At 38.8% G+C, this 16844-nt stretch overlaps 1 protein-coding gene across 1 annotated transcript in view; it reads left to right on the top strand.

Moving 5' to 3' along the window:
• Positions 1-16844, top strand: part of ATF6 (activating transcription factor 6) — an 83949-nt gene that overhangs the window by 5705 nt on the left and 61400 nt on the right. Inside the window, exons 3-9 of the mRNA XM_088153716.1 lie at positions 1922-2009; positions 3488-3582; positions 4760-4889; positions 6123-6323; positions 8010-8230; positions 10342-10527; positions 12622-12713. Of these exons, the coding sequence (XP_088009842.1) occupies positions 1922-2009; positions 3488-3582; positions 4760-4889; positions 6123-6323; positions 8010-8230; positions 10342-10527; positions 12622-12713 (1013 nt within the window). The remainder of the gene's footprint in view (positions 1-1921; positions 2010-3487; positions 3583-4759; positions 4890-6122; positions 6324-8009; positions 8231-10341; positions 10528-12621; positions 12714-16844) is intronic.

Below are 16844 nucleotides of genomic sequence, written 5' to 3'. Positions count from 1 at the left end.
TTCCAGCTTGGGCTTGAATTTACTAATTAAGAATATAACAATATAATTCTGTTATGTAATTATATAATAATTATAGAAGAAAGTAATTAGAATATAATTTACTAAAGGATATAGCCATGTCAAATGGTTTTTCCTAGTGGCACAGATTGGCAATGGTTGGTGGCTTGTTTAGGGAAATTGTTTTATGATCTTCCTGCCATTTGACAGCAATTTCCAGATGTCACTAGTCACAGGCACAGTCTAAAACAGTTTAGTTTTTCAACCTCAGCAGCTTTAAGATGTGCGGACTCCAACTCCCAGAATTTTCCAGCCAGCATGGGAGTTGAAGTCCACATATCTTAAAGTTGCTGAGGCTGAATAACACTGGTCTAAAACAAGCCTATCTTAATTTTTCTGGTGAGCAGCAGATGGAACTTGCTGTAGATTTAACACAAGGAATCTAAAACAAACCAGCTATTTAGCAAGCTGTACAGGACCAAAGGATGCAGGTTGCAGAGGAGCCAATTGAATATATTTACACCAGAAATAGTAGTGGCTCTCTCTAAAATTGGCTTGTGACTACTTTCATACTTGCATTTTTAACCATTTGCTTCCAGTTCACAATATATGCAATTTCAGCTATTGTATTTTGAATGTTGTATTTATTTATTTACATATATTTATATGTATTAGATGTTTAAAAAACGTTTTCACTGTCTCTTTATCCTGCATTACTAATGGATGATGGTAAATTTGTATTTCACAGGAAAGTGACTGGACATGCAAAACTAGTTTTGCAATAATTCCTGGAATGTTGAGTGCTTTCATGTTAAAATATGGGCTTGGAATTGTTTAAAGCATCTGATTACTGGGAACTGGGAGAAAGTGAAATATTAATTGTAAAATAGTGTTACAGTGCTGTCATGGTTAAGATGATTTCTTCTATCTCCAGATAAAATTTAAACTTATTTTTAAATTATAAAAAGCTTCTTGAAAATTTTAATTTTACAATTTCAGGCAATATATATGAAAAACATTTTGATATGTGAATTCTATCTCCCATTTGCTAGTGATGAAAATATTCTATTTGTACTAACAGATATGTAATGGACAATGAATAAGATAGTAAAACATTTTATGTAGACTGCTTGCAGCAATCTGTGTTAAGTCAATAATTACTGAATCTCTTTAAATATTTATGTTCCCATGAAATAATAAATTAAATACCAATACTGTGGATGATTAAAGTAGTATTTTGAAGGGGATTATGCAGTGCTAATGGTCCAAAGCTTCAAATTTGTAATACGTTACTGAATGCTGGTGAAAAATAAAAGATATGTAGTACCATGAAAGATTACGGGGTCAAATACCGTTATCTTGATAAATATTCTGTAGCTATTAGGCTGTATCTTGAAAGGCATGGCCAGCTGGTGTTTGATATATAAAGGATCTTGTTTGGAAATTATAATGGCAGATGTGATGGAATGGAATCATGAAGGCCAGACTCAGGGAGAAAAACATTGATTGATGTCAGGCCTAGCCCAAGGAACTCCAAGAGACCATCCAAATTCAGTCCAGCAATGTTTATTAGCTACAACCTCTAGCAAGAATCTTCCCAGACTGAAACCCCAGCTCCCAAGCAATGCCAGCCACAACATTGTGAATTCCTCAGGGAGGTACCAGCCTCATCCTCTTATCTCTCCTCCGCGACTCAGGAGATGAAAGAAAATGTTTTTCTCCCTGAGTCTGGCCTTCATGATTCCATTCCATCACAGCAAGAAACAAAGGTGAGAAGGTAGTAAAATTGATATCTCCCAATACTGGTCCAGCATTTTTATCTTTTACCTTCAACCTGCCTGGGAAGAGCTTATTTGATAAAATTTCAGTTTTGCTACCCTTCTGTTGCTTGTCTTTCCATAACGTTGCTTACTATCATTTATAGGAAAGCAACCTTGGTGACCTTGACTTTGATCTAGATTTGATGTCTTGGGACTCAGACGCATGGGATGTTACAAAGCGGTCCCTAGCAGGTAATTTCAGATTGAGTTGTTCATGGCAGTAAGCAGTAGTAAAACTATATAACTCTTGAAAAGATATCCTTTTCTTCAGAGGACTTAAGTCAGGAGAGGGAAATACTACTTATCAAGAGCAGTTGACCTAGGAAAAATCAGTTGCCATAGAGGCAAACCAGTGAAACAGGTCAAAGTAGTTAGCCCCATTTGTCCTTCTTTTTTCACAATTAGAACATATAAAATATGGATTTGTAAAAAAGCAGGCATTAATAGATTAACCTTATCTTGTTTTTTAAATTACATGCATTCCTTACAATAATAGAATATATTTTGATTTTAGAAGGCATTTGAAAAAATAGCCATGACATTCTGTTGAGTAGGTTATTTAAATATGGACAGTAGGGTGACTGGTTAGTTAGATTGATTCACTACAGATTTTAAAACTTTGTGTAACAACAATCCTTTGTCAACCTTGAGCAAAGTATTGTATGTGAAGTTGCAGGGTTCTCTCCTAGGCATTGTACTATTCATTATTTTTGTTAATACAGAATTAGAGGGTATAACTAATCAAAATAATATTGATAGACTAGGAAAGTGGGCTTAAAATAACAGCATAGAATTTAACAAAGACAACTGTAAAATTTTTCATTTAGAAAAAAGAAATCAAATGCACGGGATACTGATAGTAGATGAAAATTGGAATTGTATTTCATCACAACTGAGTAAGCAGTATGATATGGCTGTGAGAGATACAGACATAATTTTAGTTTGTACCTATAAAAGTATAGTTTCCAAATCTTGGGAAGTAATTATTTTGCTCTGTACTGTATTCCTCAGACCCCATCTCAAGTACTCAAGTTTGAGACACCCCAACGTTCTGTTGGGGGTGGAGGAGCAAACAAGCTGTAAGAATGGTCAAGAGATTAGAAACTAAATTCAAGATAGAGAAGCTGAGGGAATGGGGTATGTGTAGTCTTGAGTATAAGGCATGGAATAAAAGTCTTAAGCTAGAGGGAGGCATATTCCTGACTATCTAGGGAAGTGTAACTGTTCAGTCAACTTCAGATGTAAAAAGGCTAAAAAAGGTGGAAACCCTCCAAGCTGAGGGAAAATGTCAGGCCATGTTCAGAAAAGCTAGTGACACTGTTTTAATCTCTCTGAAAAAAGATCAATCTATATCCCATCCCATCCTATCCTATAGCCCATATAAAACAAAAATAAAATCATTACCTTCATTTTATTGTTAGTTCAGCTTTCCGTACTTCAAGTGCATTTACAGTAAAATTTGCTATTAGAATAAAAAGATTCTGTAGGAGAAATAAATTCTGGATCCCTAGTACCCTCTTTATGGGGGGAAGGCAGGGTGGCTGTGAGCTAGAACCAGACCATTCAGACAACATGCTCCAGTCCCTAGCGTACTGAAGGTAGAATGCACATTTGGGTGCCGTCGTTCTTGAGAGGAGTCTGGTAATTTTCTTTAATTCTTTGTATTAAAGATATAGAGTGCAAAGCAGAACCTCTCTCACCAGCTACTTCAACAGATTCAGTTCCTTCGCCTTTATCTGTGGACTCTCCAGTACAGCATGTGCCTGTGAGTAATTTCTTTGGGCTAGTTAGATGCAATAAGGTAATATTTAACCAGATTAATACTCAAAATAATCTTCAGATTGTAGTCAAGTAATCTAGATACAAAGAAGCAATTGCATTGCTGGTTACTTTTTCCTTTATGGCTGGCACTGTGATCTTTGAAAGTATCCAGGAACTCGAGTTCAGCAGAAGGAATGATACAAAGAATAAATGGAAATTCTGCAACCCAAGGTTAGGAGCCTTGCCAGAGTCAGTGAGCAAGTACCGTATTTTTCCATCCATAAGATGCCCCCATGTACAAGACGCCCCCCACTTTTCCAACCCAAAATTAAGAAATCAGTATTTTAAAGATAGTGCAGAACACATTTTTATTTAGTAATTAGTTAACACTTACCTGATACACTCGGTGGGAGGAGGTCCAAACCATCTCTCTGCAGCTCTATTTCCATGCTCTTTTGCATAACTGATTACATTCAATCACGAGTGAAACTGCCGAAAGCTTGTCTCTGCAAACAGACTTTCTCTAATTGGTTTGTTCAGCATCAGCTGACGTCAGTTACATAAGGCTCGTGATTGGAGGAAGTCTGTTTGCAGACTCAAGCTATTTCACTTGTGATTGGAGGCTAGCAATAGGAGGAAGCCTCTTTGCAGAGATAAAGTATGGGCAGTTTTGCAACCGCGCGGTTCTCTCCTCGGCTGACTTCCTTGAATAAGACGCCCTTCAATTTTTAGTGTAAGGATTTTAGAAAAAAGTATCGTCTTATAGTCGGAAAAATACGGTACTTGCTGTCCAAATATAAATTTGCCAAATCTGGAAACTGAGACTGTGTACTAGATCTGGCAAGTCCTCACATACTGCAGTTTGTGATTTTTCATTGGCAAGCTTGTGACCTCAACAGTATTCCATATCTCCTTAATTCTGTGTTTCCACCATATCCTTTCATCCACCCCATCAACTTCTGTGGTAACTGTAGGACATCCAGAGTTTTGGGTGGAAGTGCAAATGATTTCCTGGCCTAGTATGGAATTTTTGAGGTCTCCCATGTTATGGAAAAGTGTTTTAGATGCATTGTGACTAAACTATAGCTGGGAAAGAATGGTTTTGCCAGTGTGTGTTTGTCTTCTGCTTGTTTGTTGTAACAAGAAGGATTACAGTGTGTGCAATTTTTTAACATTCCTAGGAAGGTGTGGAGTTTGGCGTTAGTTCTCACTTATCCACTGCATCTTTGTATGACAAAGGCAGCCCGAGATCTTCATTACTTGTAGAACAAACTGAGAAGAAGTCCCCACCTAAAGCTATGCATTGTTCAGGTATGATTTTTTTTTTCTGACCATTTCCAATATGGGAACCATAACCATGGTCTAAATTACTATTGTAAGAATAACTGAGAATTGGGTCTTTCGCTCAGTTAAATTCTCCTGTATATGTTTTCATTGGTTTGCTTAGGTCTGAGTATATTTGCATATGTATAAAATAGTTCCTGAGAACTGTTCCTTGTTTTTAGATCATGTATGCTCATGTAATAGGTGGCATTACTATAGAAAAGATACTTCATCTTAAAGAGATAATCCCTATTGCTCACAGTATTTGCAAATAATTATGTTAAAATAGTTTCAGAAACTTGCAGCCTAATACATTTTAAAACCTTCTGATTAATTAGCTAATTTAAACAGTGCTGCCGTACTATTTTGAATAGTAAAATGTGATGTATAAGTGGTGGTTGGTGGGGATAGTTAGGGGTTTTTTTGCCACTTTTCTTTTTGTAAAGCCTTCCTTACCTGTTTGTGATTCTTAAACAGATGTGTGCAATGATACATCAGCATCATCTAGGGCTAAAAAAATAATATGAAACAGTAAATTAAGAGATGCTGTTCACTTATTTTCAAAAATGTATAGAATCACTGGGCTGATTAGGTTATAATGTTACACTAAGTGCACAAGCAAGAAAGGATATAAAAGAAATCTTATCTTTGTGCTTCCTTTTTCTCTTGTACAATTGAACTTAATTAGCTATTCCTTTCTGGTATTGGCTTATCTTTACATTTAAACCAGAGACTGTGTTTGAAAGCAAGCTCTGTTTAATAAATGGTGTAACACTTATTTGAAGTTGGCCAATGATGAGTTTAAATCACAATTTCTAATATACATCAAGAATAAGCCAGGATTTGGGCAAACTAAAAGCCAATAGAGTCCTGTCAGCTACACTGAAGGAAGAGAAGGGAGTGTGCAAATGCCAGACTTTACTTTATCTGATTCCAGCTGATATGTTTGAACCAGCCCATATATTATGAATGGTCACCTTGTGTGAGATGAGCGGCTATATAAATATGATAAATAAGTAAGTAAGTAAGTAAAGTATGTATTCTTTAAAGGCAGGTTTGATGCCTGGTTGTGTTGTACACTCCACTTCATTTAATGAAGTTCCTCTTCCTGCCCTCCTTGTTGCCAGCACTGCTATTTCTGTTGAGCTGCAGACAGTTGTATAATGAGGAACGTAACCTTTTTTCTGAGCACTTACTTCAAAAACAAATTCTCTTCTACAGCAAATGGATCGTCAGTGACCCCTAATCGAAATAATCCAGCAGCCTCAAAACCTTTAATTCAGCCCAAGCCTCTGTTGCCTGCCTTTTGTGAGACACAGCCCAATCTCCAGGCAAAAACCATTGTCATTCCAGCCCTTCCCACACTCCTGACACTGCCCAAGCAGCAGCCAGTTGTTACCATCCAGCCAGCACCTCCAAAAGGTATATGAGTGAGTGGGGTGGAAGGAATGGGATGGGATGGGGTGCATGTCAGATCTCTTGTCAGGAGCAGGTGATGTTGAATGTGTCATGTGCAAGCACTACAGTTTCCTAAAACAGGATTGCTAAGTATCTTGTATGTAGAATTGCTTTAAATGGGTGCAACTTTAATAGCTCCAACCCTCAGACTTATAATACTTGTTTTCTGTCAGCATCTAGTGGCAAACTTATCAAGTTCTATGTCTGAAAGGGCTATTTGGAGCAAAACTAAGGTGAAAAAAGTACTTTGATTTCCAGGTGGCAGGATTCTTGGCTTCTGAATTAATTACAGGTAGTCCTTGCTTACCGACCACTCATTTAGCGACTGTTCAAAGTTACAACAGCACTGAATAATGAGACTTATAACCACTCCTCGAAGTTGCAGGTGTCGCAGTGTCCCTGTGGTCACATGATTGCAATTCAGGCACTTGGCAACTGGCACATATTTACAAAGGTTGCAGCGTCCCGCGGTCACGTGATTGCCATTTGTGACCTTCACAGCCAGCTTCTGACAAGCAAAGTCAATGGGGAAGCTGGCAGGAAGTCACAAGTCATGTGACATCATTGCTTAATGACCCACGGTGATTCATTTAATGACAGCAGCTGGAATTGATGAATAGGCATCATCATAAGTCAGGCATGGTCATGTGATTTTTCACTTTATGACTCCATTGCTTAGTGATGGAGTTGCTGGACCCAATGCACTTGGTAAGTGAGGACTACCTGGATTAGCAAGTAATGGAGGATATTTAACTCTAACATTGGGAAAGGGTATTTTTGATTTTACTGGAGCACAGGAGGGTATGAGTGCAATTCTTTAAAGCATATTTTCTTTTCCTGGGAAGATAAGGCAGCTGCCACATTATCCCAGGAAAAGATACAGTTCCTTCATCTGCATGCTGTATAGCATATTTTCAAATCAGAATGCAGTATTGCAGAGCCCTCATACATACACATATTCATTATATCTTTCAGTTGATAATATATCAAAATTAACATTAGTACATTAGAAGTGGAATGGCTGGTCACTAAACATTCCTGGGTGACTATACCTTTGGAAAATGAGTAGAATCTCACTTAAATAATCTAAATAAACCATGCTCAAAAGCAATATATCTGTGATTATCAAATTTTTGTCTACTTACAGTGTGTTGGTTGATAAGCAGCTCTCTCTAGATGTGTTGCTTGTGAACAGTTTGTGGATAATTTATGTAGACATTATTTGTGAGTTGTTGGTAGTGGGTAGTGTGGGTCGACATTGTAGAAGTGGCCCTATTCTCTAAACTGCTGTTTTCTGTTAACTACAGCTCATGTGCCACACATAGTAACCATTTTAAAATCTAGTCCCAGCCTCAAAAGTAGCATGTGATATATGATGTGGTATGGTGTATGGTATTTAAATGAAGGGATCTTCATTGTGCAAAAGCAAGCCTTTGGGCATGACTAAAGCAACATCTTTGAATTCTTCAGAAATTACTGGGTACCTAAGGTGTGAAATGTTCTAGGCCTGTGTATGTTTAGCTATGTAAAGTAAAGCAATCTTTTCTCCTCTTTGTACAGCTATCATGAGGCAAAATGTAGCATGCACAGAAATTCACATTTTTTGTAAGTGCTAAATCAGTATACCAAAGCTTTTTGTTCCTACCTTAGGTCAGCCAGTAATGCTTTCTCAGTCTGCTGTGGTTCATCTTCAGACATCTGGAATCCTTCCTGCCACGAACCCAGCCATTGCTGTTACTGGTGGAGTCAAACAATTAACAGGTCACACCATCAGGGTATTACCACAAACATCAGGAAAGAATTTGACCAGTAGAAACTTAGCAGAAGCTAAGTCTGTTCTTCACGCCACCTCCCCAAACACAAACATGGATGTAAGTTCTTTCCAGCTTCTGTTTGTAATTAGCCTTTCCACCCAGAGACCTTATTTGCTGCAGATCTGCTTTCAGGACCTGAAGAATATTTTAGCCAAGCATCACTAGTAACGTAACTCAGAGCATGAAGCTTCTAGAGTGAGATTTCACCTCCGAGCAATTTAAACTTTTCTATGAACTTGTAAACTTCTAGATTTTCTTACTAAAGAGAAGAATATTGGAAAAGTAGTGCCTCCTGAAGGCTTGGAAATTCAAGTGGTAACATTCCAATTGGTGCTTCTCTGCCCTTTTTATTTCTGGTGGTAGAGCTGGTTCCAGTGTTAGCCCTTGAGTTTGTGTGTGTGTGTGTGTATGAGTACATACGCATGCATGGCTGACTGTACGGGTAGTCCCCAGTTTAAGAATGAGTTCCATTCCCACGGTCTGTCCTTAAGCTGAATTTGTATGTAAGCTGGAACAGTATTAGTGTATAATACTGTACAGGTAGTATTATGTAATGAACTTGAACCATTGTGTATTTAACTTGAATTTTGCTACAATAGGCACTTATCTTAACGATGGGTTGTCTGTAACCCGGGCATTCTTAACCTGGGGACTGCCTGTATTCAGACAGGAGGATCAGTTTTTGAAATTACTGAGTAATGCAATGTAAAATCATAAAGTTATTTGGACATCTACCTTCCTGTTTAACACTGTCAATGCGTTTGGCAAAAATTGGGAAATGGTGATGTGATAGAATTATGTCCAGCTTGTTCTACATCATGCTTCTGGTTATTCATTTGCATCCCAATCCAAGTCCAGCAACCACTGCACCATCCTGACTCTCTTATGGCGGGGGGGGGGGGGACTGCCAGGTAGACTGGACTTGGCTAGAAATCTTGTTATACTAGTTTTATATGTTGGAAGGCTTTTATTTTTGTTATTGTAGGGTCATACAACGTGAAGGAGTCAAATGCCAATTTGCCACTTTAACAAAAATTAAACTGTTGGTCAGTCCTGCCCTTAAACCTTGCCCTTTTCAGTATCTATATATGTTAATGGAGTGCCAAAGAAATGCCTTGCCAAACCATCTGCTGAGCATGGGGTCAGTGAGGCTGGAATGAAACCTTCCCTCATTAACCAGATGTCTTGGTGTGCATATGGGTATAATCTGTGCCTTTACTTTTTTTTCCCCAACTGCCAAATAAACACTGTACCTAAAGCATTATAAACACACGCAAAATGAATGCAGATGACTTCCGTTAAGCTGGATAAGAACTCACTTCAGTACATCATCAGTGTAGAGACGAAAACTTTCTCTCAACCAATCCATGCACCAAGCAAACAAGTTCTGTTGGGCCTCCAGTGGCACTACTAAGTGGCTGGAAAGGGAAGCCTTCAGCAGCCCGGTAAAGGAGGAAGAGATGCTATGGTAAACGGGTCTATTGAGTGAACTATGTGAGGCACAGAGCTACTCAGCTAGCCTCATCCATTAAATTTGGCCCATTCCTGGGAGATGCAGAGATTATTCTGACATCACTACCACCAAGTCATCACTCAGAATGGGGAAATACTGGAATAACTGGAGCTGAATTTTATTAGTGTGATGTGCTGGCTCCCTTCCGGGTATTTCTCAACAATGGTCCAGTAATAATAAAATCTTACCTCTCCTGGTGCTATTATGCAGCGTTTCATGAAAATGTGAAGATGCAAAGAGCCCTGTGGAATGCTCTTTATATAGTTTATCAGATTTAGAGTTATATAAATTAAAGCAACAAGAAAAATGGGAAATTCTGGAATTCGTAGGGGTACTTGTTTTTGTGTAATATAATGACATTGTTAAATTTTCCTTTCCTTTCCTTTCCTTTCCTTTCCTTTCCTTTCCTTTCCTTTCCTTTCCTTTCCTTTCCTTTCCTTTCCTTTCCTTTCCTTTCCTTTCCTTTCCTTTCATTTCCTTTCCTTTCCTTTCCTTCCTTCCCCTTCCCCTTCCCCTTCCCCTTCCCCTTCCCCTTCCCCTTCCCCTTCCCCTTTCCTTAAAAGCTTGTGCTGTTGCAAGTAGCCTTGTTTTTGCCCTCTTCCTTTGTATGTTTTCTGAACTTTGAACAGTTTTTTCATCATATGTATCACTCTAGATGAATGTTCTAAAACGGCAGCAGCGCATGATAAAAAATCGGGAATCAGCCTGTCAGTCACGGAGGAAGAAAAAGGAATATATGCAGAGTTTAGAGGCTAGGCTGAAGGCTGCCTTGTTAGAAAATGATCATCTTAAGAGAGAGAATGGTTCACTGAAGAGACAGCTAGATGAACTGGCAGTGGAGGTAAGTGTAATAATTATGAAAAATTGCTTTCTATGGAATTAAGTATTGCCAACCATTGAAAATGTGATGTAATGGTGTACATCAAATAGAAGTGAAACAAAAAACAATGATTATAGGTAAAAAAACCCATACAAAATCAAAAGAAATAAATTCCATAGCCAACATATCAAACAACATATGGCAGGTCAACCAGACATACTCAAGCTCCAGAAGATGGGTTATCTATTGTCCTGGCCCAATGCCTTGGAGAAACACCAGGATTTTGAAGCTTTTTGGAAGGTTAACAGGATTGGGGCCATCCAAACCTAGGAAGGGGAGATTATTCCAAAGGGGCACTGCCACAGAAAAGGTACACCTCCCATCAGGTGACGTTGCCTCAGGGAAGGGGCCTAGAGCATGCCCATCCTGTGAGAGAGCAAGTGGGATGGGCAGAAATAGTAAGAGACAAACAATCCACAAATAATCTGGCCCTGTAGGTGATAAGGAGCACTTTGAATTGCACTTGGAAGTCTGTGAGGAGTCACTGCAGGTTTTGGAATAATGTTGTTATATAGATGTACTGTGGTGCACCATAATTATCCGTGCCATTGCATCCTGAATCTTGATGGCCTTTGAGGGCAGTCCCATGTTGTCTGCATTATATTAGTTCAACCAGGAGGGAACTAAGGTGTGAGTGACTGTAAACAAGGCCTCCCAATCCAGCAGTGGATGTAATTGGTGCAGAAGATGGAATTGTGCAAAGGCCCTCCTGGCCATAGCTGCTACCTGGTCTTCAAACAGGAGCCATGAGTCCAGGAGGATGCCCAAATTTCACACTGGTCCTGAGTGTGTGAGTGCAGCCTCTTCCAGTTCAAACAACAGTGGAAAATCTCTAGATTCAGGTTCAGAAGAGGCCCAAAACGCATAGCCACTTGGTCTTACTAGGTTTAAGCCAAAGCCTGTTCTTCCCATCCCTCTCCCTCATCCTGTCAACTGATACTTCACCCCATGCCAAAGAACAACCTCACCCAGTGGCTTCATATAGGTATTTATTAAAAGTGGGGAGAGAATAGACCCCTGAGATACCTCCCTGAGCAGGGGTCTGGAGCTAGACCTTTCTGCCTTGGAAGAAGGAGGAGAACCACAACCCCCTGCCAATGCTTAGCTGTCCAGAAGGATACCATGATTTTGATAAAAGGTGGGTGAATGTTCAGGGAGGGCCAGGATGGATGCACTTCCCTCAATCCCAAGTCTGCAGTCATCAAGTGTGACCAATGACATCTCAGTACTATATCCCAGACTGAAAATGGCCAGATAATCTATTTCCTCCAGAGCCCTTTGGAGCTGCAAGCCAACCACCTTCCTCAAAAAAGTTGCTCACCGTGGTAAATCGCTAAATAACCAAGGTTTTGGCACACAGATTCAGTGAGAAGTGGGGAAGAGTTGACAATCAGCAACATCTCTCTGCATCTCTCCAGAGTTTTGTATAGCATCATTTATGCTACCTGAATTAAAAGCTGGGCAAGCTAAATTAATACTGGTAGTCCTCATTTAGCAACCACAATGGGGACCGGCAATTTGGTTGTTAAGCAAAGTGATTGCTAAGTAAAGCATGATTTTGCAATTTTACTTCAGCTTTCCTTTGCTTTACAGACCTGTGAAGGCTATAAATGTGAGGACTGGTAGCAAAGTTATTCTTTTAATACTGTTGTAACTGCAGTGATCACTAAATGAATCAGCTGCTAAATGAGAACTGTAGGTCTTAATATTCGTGAATAAAATAATTGCTCATTTGAGCAATTCCTGCAACCCTTCTCATCCAAAATATGTAACTGATTGAACAGTCCTTAGAACATTGATCAGGACGTCTACATGTTGTGATTGTCCATCATAGTATCCCTGTAAGATCTGACAGGTGTGTAATTTCTCCTGTTGATTAAGATCACAAATAATATTTGCAATATTGGCAAAATCATGAGGAATATGAATAATAGTAGCTGGTTTAAACATTAACCAAGGCTGCTGCCCCTTATGACTCAAATTCTTTCAGTGTTGAATGTGAAGTAAGTTGATTATTAATTTTTCTTTTTCTCCAATTTTTCATTTCCTGTCTAGAATCAGAATCTCAAAGGGTCCCCTCCAAAAAGAAGAGCATTTTGTGTGATGGTGTTGCTTGCTTTTGTAATGCTAAATTATGATCGGCTAAGGTAAGGTTCCCTTTGCTGCTGTCAGAGAATCTAGTTGATGGGGAAGAATATACTTGGGGGTAGTTGCAAAATAGAGGATATGTGCTTATACTTTTATTCCCACTTCAGTAGTAGTTTCCTGGGTTAGCTGGTAAAATTCTATTGATTTGCATCAAATAATTACTGATCTTCCACTGAAAAGTGCATTTATAGGAAAGCCTTTTTATGGAGTGACAATGATCTCAAGAAAGTTTCCTGGACACTGCAGCAGAATCTTCTACTAAATAGTGATTACATGATATACAGAGAATATTTCTTTACTTTTTCAAATGTGTTGAGTTCCTGATTATTAAAATTGAAAAATCATTGGCTTAGATTATGACAACATTGGGAATTGCAAGGCCTGTATCCAGCAAGGTTGGAAATAAAGAGTCTGAGACCAGAAAGATTGTCTTCAAAATACTGTACAGATATTCAACATCCAGGGCTGAGAATGGGCAGCAAAATGTCTATTACTGTATAAGGATATGAGAAAGTGACACAGGTTTAAACCCTGGAGCTAATATTTTAAGTATGGCTATATTTCTAGATTCTGCAGTAGCTGATCTTCACTGTTAATTACAGCTTATTTTGCACCTGCAATAAAAATAACTTGTCTAAGTCTCATCTTGAATCCTCTGCTACGTGTGTGTGTGTGTGGGTTTGCATTTCCACAGAGAAATTTATTGCTGTGCCCAGGCTGAAGCTGTGACAGGAACAAACTTTTCTCGTAAATTAGAACTTAACTATTTGTGAAAGATGTAGCAGTCATATTGAGCTTTGCAGAAGAAACCTAACATATTCAAAGAATATGGAGAACATTTTTTTTGGCATTCAAGAATTCTGTATTCCCAATGCCACCACAAGAATTGGCTGGAGTTTCCTCAGTGCTGATGCTGCCCATTTGGGCATCCTTTCTTGGAAAGTTAAGATTAGATGAGCAATGTCACCAACCTTTATTATGTAGAGCTTCTTGTGCTATCCCCAGTACCTTTAGCATTCTTTCATTGCTCTTGCTATTCTTTACATGTGCGTTACTGAAAATCGAATAACAACTTCAAGGGTAACTGTAGGTACACTGTAGCACTTTAGCTAAAATTGCACAGGAAATTTGAAAAATCCAAGGTGTAGAATTTTTATAAGCAACTCAGTTGTATTTGGCATTTGTCCATTTCAAGGCTGGACCATGTTTGGAACTCCAGAAACTGTTTCCTCTTCTGGTTGATTTAAAGCTTTTGGACCACCGTTGGGATGACCAGATTAGCGTGGTACAGGAGAATGTTGTTCTCCAGCACATTCCATCTCTGGAATTGTATCTTTTGGATGGGATCACTTAGAACAGGCTTTCTTCTTAGGATTTACATGTTACAGAGCTGCATCATTTTCCAGAAGTTGCATATTCACTCTGTTTCAAAACGAGGAAAGCCACATCTCTCCCCAGAATAATGTGAGTAGAAGTTGACATTTGCCCCATGAAAGTAAATTCTGTTTCAAGTTGAGCGTGACTCCTGGGGATTTCATAGACACATCTTTGTAGCTTCCTTGCAGTGATGTGGAAATGATTTGCGATTGCCATCTCCTGGGGAAGTTTTCTGACTTCTCAGTCTAACCCCCAGCCCTGGGCAATTTCCCTAGGGCAGAAAATTAAACATTTGCAAATTTCCCATAGGGAGAAAGGATGACCAAACCAAATCTTTGAATTGGGCCTGCCTTGGGTGGATTGAGCTATGGTTTAAGCTTGTTAAGGGGACATCGCTCTCAGGAGTTTACTTGTTATGCAAATATGAAGGGATTTTAGAGGCCTCTAATGTTAATCTTAGTTCAACTGAAGAAAAGCACAAAAGGAAGTTCGCACTCCTCTTGAGTAGTTTAAGACTTTGAAGGTGCTGATTCAGGAAACTCACTGTAAACTAAGACTGTAATCCTCTGTAGGCTTACTTAGAGTAAACAGTGCTGAATATAGTGAGGATTGACATTATTGTAAACATGCATATATTACAAAGCATATTGCTTTATATATAGTACAAACAAAGCAATGACCCATTCATTTTGAAAATATAAATGCTGGAAAATATTTGGGCATGTTTATTTTGTGTCTCTTGAATGCAGTTTGGAACACTTGGGTCCTTTTAAGATTGAGAACTGACAAGAGACTAGTTACAATAGCATTGCTGGAAATTATCTGTAGGTGATAAATCCAGATTCAGCCACTTGTAGTTACTAGGTGAGGGTTTTGCTGTTTCCAAATTGACCCAGTAGATGGCACCTTAACCAGTCAATTAGCAAGGAAGGGCTTCACGGAATTGGCTTTTGTGGAGATTTGTCTGGAAGGGGAAAGATCTTTCTCCTGGCATTTGTCTGCCTCATCAGTTTTTCATTTATGCTGCTTAAAGTTCCCAGCTCTAATTCCAGGATTGTTTGTCCTCAGAAAACTTTTATAACTAGCAAGTGTTTGGGATTATATCATTGTTGGTGGGAGCAAAGCAGTTACTGTACAACTTAAATGAAAAATATCTGATTTTTTACTTGAACAGAGCTTGTTTTTAGCGAGACATAGAAATCATATCCAGTTTAGCTTGCTGGAAAGATAGCTTTCCAATTTGTCAAAGTGACACGTGGCCCAGAAAAGGAAGAGTAGAGCTAAGTACTGAATGATGTTGTGCAAACTTGCATGTTGCTGATCAAACTCCTTGCTGTGTGTTCTTCTTTTCTCCCTTCCATCCACCAGTTTTCTGTTGCTAAGCATGAGTCAGTGAACTGTATAGCTCAAATGGAGCCTCTCTCTGTAGAGGGAGAAGTTGAAGATGGCCCCTGATGTGCTGAATTTGGCTTTCAGGAAGTCATTGTTACCTCTACTATGTGTCAATAGCATCAGTACCAGTACAGCCGAACATACTTTTTTATGTGCAGTATCTGGGGGAAAATTGTGTCTGCTGCTTCTTCAAGTTTGGCTCAGAGTTAACTTCCATGTTCAGTATAATAGAAAGTTTCTTGCTGAAGAGACCACAAGTGTTGTCAGGAACTCTGTCATGTGGAATGAAGTCACTGACTAGGAATCTGAAGCCTATCTGAGGCTCTTGCAAAGGATTTGTTCCATTTCAACAGGGACAACTAGGTCCTTGGCTATATCAGAAACTATCTGTGAATGTCAAATAGTTCCAACTGCATTTTCTTTCATGATTAGCAGAGGGAAAAAGCATTTGCCAAGGAAACTTAAGCATTAAGTCCCTTTGGTGTCCTGTAACTAGGCATACAGTTCTGTGGATTCTAGCCACCCCATGGTTCCCTTGCTAAATGGTTATGATGAAAACCAACAAAATATCACTTTCCCCAACAGAAAGAGTGCTGTGAACAAAATAAGACTAGAAAAAAAAATGCTAACAAGACAGTGTCTGCGGTCACATTTGGCTATTCCAAAAAATTAATACTGTGAAGAACACAAAATGAAAGACTGGACTAATATAATCACAGTATGATCTTCTCAATATGCTATATATTCTCTATGCCACAGGAGAAGGAATTTTGCATTCAGCAGCTAATTGTTCTTGTCCTCCCACCCCCAGTCTAGTAATTTCTGCCTTTATGAAACTAATTAAGATATAGTTTTAATTTATGGCAATTTCAGCTTTTTCCCCCTTTGTCTCTTTATTGTTTAACTTCTATATAAATTATGGCCCTATGTAAACCAGAATTTCACCCTCCATCATTTGGCCATCATCCTGTTTTGATTCTTTTGTACACAGGGAATTTTATCTGTAATCTAAGTGGGCCGTCATAGATACCTAGCCACTTTAGCATCCTACTTGCTAAGGAATTTCTTGAAAGTAACTAAAAACTAAGATTTCATTTTCCCTAGAAAGTTCTTTAAGTCACTGTTAAATTGGAAATTAACAAAAGACCAATTGATCAAGTTAAGGACTTCAAGTATGTAGGCATCCATTCCTAACTTGTTAAAATAATCGCTTGAATGAGCTTTCTATCAGAGCCAAAAAGTTTCTACCACAGTCCGTAAATAAGCTAGTCATCAAGGCAATAATTATGTTCCTGTAGCAATTAAACTGTATACAGCGAACATTCTGGTCTTGCTGTTATGTGGTAGTCAACTTGGATGCC

This window comes from Python bivittatus, unplaced genomic scaffold, assembly GCF_059951505.1.
Source record: "Python bivittatus isolate LINGU-HERP-01145 unplaced genomic scaffold, Pbiv_v1 ctg000700_np1212, whole genome shotgun sequence".
In the NCBI taxonomy this organism is placed as follows: domain Eukaryota; kingdom Metazoa; phylum Chordata; class Lepidosauria; order Squamata; family Pythonidae; genus Python; species Python bivittatus.
Note: the sequence above shows the minus strand (reverse complement) of the source record. Positions and strands in the feature narration are given on the sequence as shown.